Genomic DNA, 5,000 nt, shown 5'->3' with positions numbered 1-5,000 from the left:
TAAATTTGACCCTGGGGTGAGCTTCCTACCTCATGCTTGAACCATTGCTAAGTCCATCTAGTTCCTCCTCTGTAACATTGCTCGACTTTGACCTGTCTCACCTCCTCAGCCGCTGAATGCCTTATCCATGCCTTTGTTACCTGGAGACCTGACTGTGAAGGCCTACTTCTGGCTGGTGTCCCACATTCTACCGCCCATAAACAGGAGGTCATCCAACCCTCTGCTGCCAAGTCCCGTTTCTCATTTACCTCCCTGACTTACGTTGGTCCCAGTCACGCAAAGCCTTGGTTTTAAAATTCTCACCCTTGTTCTCAATCCCTCCATGGCCTCTCTCCTCCTTATCTCTGTAATCTCCTCCAGCCTCACAACCCTCTGAGATCTCTGCACTCCTCCAGTTCTGGCCCCTCACCCATCCCTGCTTTGAATCACTTCACCGTTGACGGCCATGCCTTCAGTTGCCTGGGCCCTTAGCTCTGGAATTCCCTCCCTACATTCTCCATCTCTTTATCTCCTTCTCCTGCATTAAGACAATCCTTAAAACCTACCCCTTTGACCAAACTTTTTGTCGTCTGTCCCAATACCTCCTTTTGTGACTTGGTGTCATATTTTGTTCAGTAACAGTCCTGGGAGGTGCCCTGTGACGTGTTATTATGTTAAAGGGATTATACCCTGCAGCAGCGGCTGGAATTTAAATTCAATAAATAAATCTGGAATTGAAAAACCAGTCTCAGTAACGGTGACCATGAAGCTATCATCGAACATCATACAAATCCATCTGGGTCGCTAGTGCCCTTTAGGGAAGGAAATCTGCTGTCCTTACCTGGTCTGGCCCTACATGTGACTCCAGACCCACAGCAACGTGGCTGACGCTGAAATGCCCTCTGAAATAGCTGAGCAAGTCCCTCAGTTCAAGGGCAATTAGGGATGGGCAACAAATGCTGGTCTTAACAGTGACACCCACATCCCATGAAAGGATAAATAAAATTTATTTAAGTTGTTGCCTTGCAAGCTTTGATCAAACTACTAACTTTCTAAATTTCAAGGAATGCATCGCGAGTTTGTTTAATCTCCCTTTGTAATTTAACCCTTGGGAGCACAGGTAGCATTTTGGCAAATCACAGCTGCTCATCCCACCAGGGCCAGTATATCCTTCCTAAACCGTGGTGCCCAGAACTGCTCATAGGAACTCCAAGTGTCGTTTTCATTCCCTAGAACTAGGTCCAGCACTGCGCCCTCCCTTGTTGCACACTCTGTGTATTGACCCAAAAGGTTCTCCTGTGCATAATTCAAGAAATCCATTCCATACAAGAGGGAGCTTTATTCTGTATCTAACCCCGTGCTGTACCTGTCCTGGGAGTGTTTGATGGGGACGGTGTAGAGGGAGATTTACTCTGTATCTAACCCTATGCTGTACCTGTCCTGGGAGTGTTTGATGGGGACGGTGTAGAGGGAGATTTACTCTGTATCTAACCCCGTGCTGTACCTGTCCTGGGAGTGTTTGATGGGGACAGTGTAGAGGGAGATTTACTCTGTATCTAACCCCGTGCTGTACCTGTCCTGGGAGTGTTTGATGGGGACAGTGTAGAGGGAGATTTACTCTGTATCTAACCCCGTGCTGTACCAGTCCTGGGAGTGTTTGATGGGGACAGTGTAGAGGAAGCTTTACTCTGTACCTAACCCCATGCTGTACCTGTCCTGGGAGTGTTTGATGGGGACAGTGTAGAGGGAGATTTACTCTGTATCTAACTCCTTACTGTACCTGTCCTGGGAGTGTTTGATGGGTACAGTGTAGAGGGAGATTTACTCTGTATCTAACTCCTTGCTGTACCTGTCCTGGGAGTGTTTGATGGGGACGGTGTAGAGGGAGATTTACTCTGTATCTAACCCCGTGCTGTACCTGTCCTGGGAGTGTTTGATGGGGACAGTGTAGAGGGAGCTTTACTCTGTATCTAACCCCGTGCTGTACCTGTCCTGGGAGTGTTTGATGGGGACAGTGTAGAGGGAGATTTACTCTGTATCTAACCCCGTGCTGTACCTGTCCTGGGAGTGTTTGATAGAGACAGTGTAGAGGGAGATTTACTCTGTATCTAACCCCGTGCTGTACCTGTCCTGGGAGTGTTTGATGGGGACAGTGTAGAGGGAGATTTACTCTGTATCTAACCCCGTGCTGTACCTGTCCTGGGAGTGTTTGATGGGGACAGTGTAGAGGGAGATTTACTCTGTATCTAACCCCGTGCTGTACCTGTCCTGGGAGTGTTTGATGGGGACAGTGTAGAGGGAGATTTACTCTGTATCTAACCCCGTGCTGTACCTGTCCTGGGAGTGTTGGAGGGGGACAGTGTAGAGGGTGCTTTACTCTGTATCTAACCCTGTGCTGTACCTGTCCTGGGAGTGTTTGATGGGGACAGTGTAGAGGAAGCTTTACTCTGTATCTAACCCCGTGCTGTACCTGTCCTGGGAGTGTTTGATGGGGACAGTGTAGCTTTACTCTGTATCTAACCTCGTGCTGTACCTGTCCTGGGAGTGTTTGATGGGGACAGTGTAGAGGGCGCTTTACTCTGTATCTAACCCCGTGCTGTACCTGTCCTGGGAGTGTTTGATGGGGACAGTGTAGATGGAGGTTTACTCTGTATCTAACCCCGTGCTGTACCTGTCCTGGGAGTGTTTGATGGGGACGGTGTAGAGGGAGATTTACTCTGTATCTAACCCCGTGCTGTACCTGTCCTGGGAGTGTTTGATGGGGACAGTGTAGAGGGAGATTTACTCTGTATCTAACCCCGTGCTGTAACTGTCCTGGGAGTGTTTGATGGGGACAGTGTAGAGGGAGATTTACTCTGTATCTAACCCCGTGCTGTACCTGTCCTGGGAGTGTTTGATGGGGACGGTGTAGAGGGAGATTTACTCTGTATCTAACCCCGTGCTGTACCTGTCCTGGGAGTGTTTGATGGGGACAGTGTAGAGGGAGCTTTACTCTGTATCTTAACCCGTACTGTACCTGTCCTGGGAGTGTTTGATGGGGACAGTGTAGAGACAGATTTACTCTGTATCTAACCCCGTGCTGTACCTGTCCTGGGAGTGTTTGATGGGGACAGTGTAGAGCGAGATTTACTCTGTATCTAACCCCGTGCTGTACCTGTCCTGGGAGTGTTTGATGGGGACAGTGTAGAGACAGATTTACTCTGTATCTAACCCCGTGCTGTACCTGTCCTGGGAGTGTTTGATGGGGACAGTGTAGAGGGAGATTTACTCTGTATCTAACCCCGTGCTGTACCTGTCCTGGGAGTGTTTGATGGGGACAGTGTAGAGGGAGATTTACTCTGTATCTAACCCCGTGCTGTACCTGTCCTGGGAGTGTTTGATGGGGACAGTGTAGAGGAAGCTTTACTCTGTATCTAACCCCGTGCTGTACCTGTCCTGGGAGTGTTTGATGGGGACAGTGTAGAGGGAGATTTACTCTGTATCTAACCCCGTGCTGTACCTGTCCTGGGAGTGTTTGATGGGGACAGTGTAGAGGGCGCTTTACTCTGTATCTAACCCCGTGCTGTACCTGTCCTGGGAGTGTTTGATGGGGACAGTGTAGAGGGAGATTTACTCTGTATCTAACCCCGTGCTGTACCTGTCCTGGGAGTGTTTGATGGGGACAGTGTAGAGGAAGCTTTACTCTGTATCTAACCCCGTGCTGTACCTGTCCTGGGAGTGTTTGATGGGAACAGTGTAGAGGGAGCTTTACTCTGTATCTAACCCCGTGCTGTACTTGTCCTGGGAGTGTTTGATGGGGACGGTGTAGAGGGCGCTTTACTCTGTATCTAACCCCGTGCTGTACCTGTCCTGGGAGTGTTTGATGGGGACAGTGTAGAGCGAGCTTTACTCTGTATCTAACCCCATGCTGTACCTGTCCTGGGAGTGTTTGATGGGGACAGTGTAGAGGGCGCTTTACTCTGTATCTAACCCCGTGCTGTACCTGTCCTGGGAGTGTTTGATGGGGACAGTGTAGAGCGAGCTTTACTCTGTATCTAACCCCGTGCTGTACCTGTCCTGGGAGTGTTTGATGGGGACGGTGTAGAGGGAGATTTACTCTGTATCTAACCCCGTGCTGTACCTGTCCTGGGAGTGTTTGATGGGGACAGTGTAGAGGGTGCTTTACTCTGTATCTAACCCCGTGCTGTACCTGTCCTGGGAGTGTTTGATGGGGACAGTGTAGAGGGAGATTTACTCTGTATCTAACCCCGTGCTGTACCTGTCCTGGGAGTGTTTGATGGGGACAGTGTAGCTTTACTCTGTATCTAACCCCGTGCTGTTCCTGTCCTGGGAGTGTTTGATGGGGACAGTGTAGAGGAAGCTTTACTCTGTATCTAACCCCGTGCTGTACCTGTCCTGGGAGTGTTTGATGGGGACAGTGTAGAGGGAGATTTACTCTGTATCTAACCCTGTGCTGTACCTGTCCTGGGAGTGTTTGATGGGGACAGTGTAGAGGAAGCTTTACTCTGTATCTAACCCCGTGCTGTACCTGTCCTGGGAGTGTTTGATGGGGACAGTGTAGAGGAAGCTTTACTCTGTATCTAACCCTGTGCTGTACCTGTCCTGGGAGTGTTTGATGGGGACAGTGTAGCTTTACTCTGTATCTAACCTCGTGCTGTACCTGTCCTGGGAGTGTTTGATGGGGACAGTGTAGAGGAAGCTTTACTCTGTATCTAACCCCGTGCTGTACCTGTCCTGGGAGTGTTTGATGGGGACAGTGTAGCTTTACTCTGTATCTATCCCTGTGCTGTACCTGTCCTGGGAGTGTTTGATGGGGATAGTGTAGGTTTATTGACCCCATCCTACTTTACAGTGATAAATAAAGTGCATTAAGTAAACTCCCTTCCTGCACTGCAGCATCTAATGATGATTTCCTTTGCTCAGCAGTGGATCTGGAGCTTCCCAGATTGTCGGAATGCCCTGGGAATCAGGTTGTTGTTGGGAATGGCAGTGCCTGCGGCTGTCCTGATGACCTCGTTTTC

At 49.6% G+C, this 5,000-nt stretch overlaps 1 protein-coding gene across 2 annotated transcripts in view; it reads left to right on the top strand.

The window, feature by feature from the left end:
* The window catches only part of si:ch211-221n20.8 (multiple epidermal growth factor-like domains protein 6), a 105,868-nt gene that overhangs the window by 5,631 nt on the left and 95,237 nt on the right, over window positions 1–5,000 (top strand). The window contains exon 3 of one of the 2 annotated variants that reach the window (XM_041184683.1): window positions 4,906–5,000. This exon is cut by the window's right edge and continues 64 nt beyond it. In XM_041184683.1, coding sequence (XP_041040617.1) covers window positions 4,906–5,000 — 95 coding nt within the window. Of the gene's footprint in view, window positions 1–4,902 lie in introns of both variants that reach the window. The other variant, XM_041184682.1, reaches the window with a different exon arrangement.

This window comes from Carcharodon carcharias, chromosome 3 (assembly GCF_017639515.1).
Source record: "Carcharodon carcharias isolate sCarCar2 chromosome 3, sCarCar2.pri, whole genome shotgun sequence".
Classification (NCBI taxonomy): Eukaryota; Metazoa; Chordata; class Chondrichthyes; order Lamniformes; family Lamnidae; genus Carcharodon; species Carcharodon carcharias.
The sequence above is the reverse complement of the archived record's forward strand: the minus strand, read 5'-3'. Positions and strand labels throughout refer to the sequence as shown.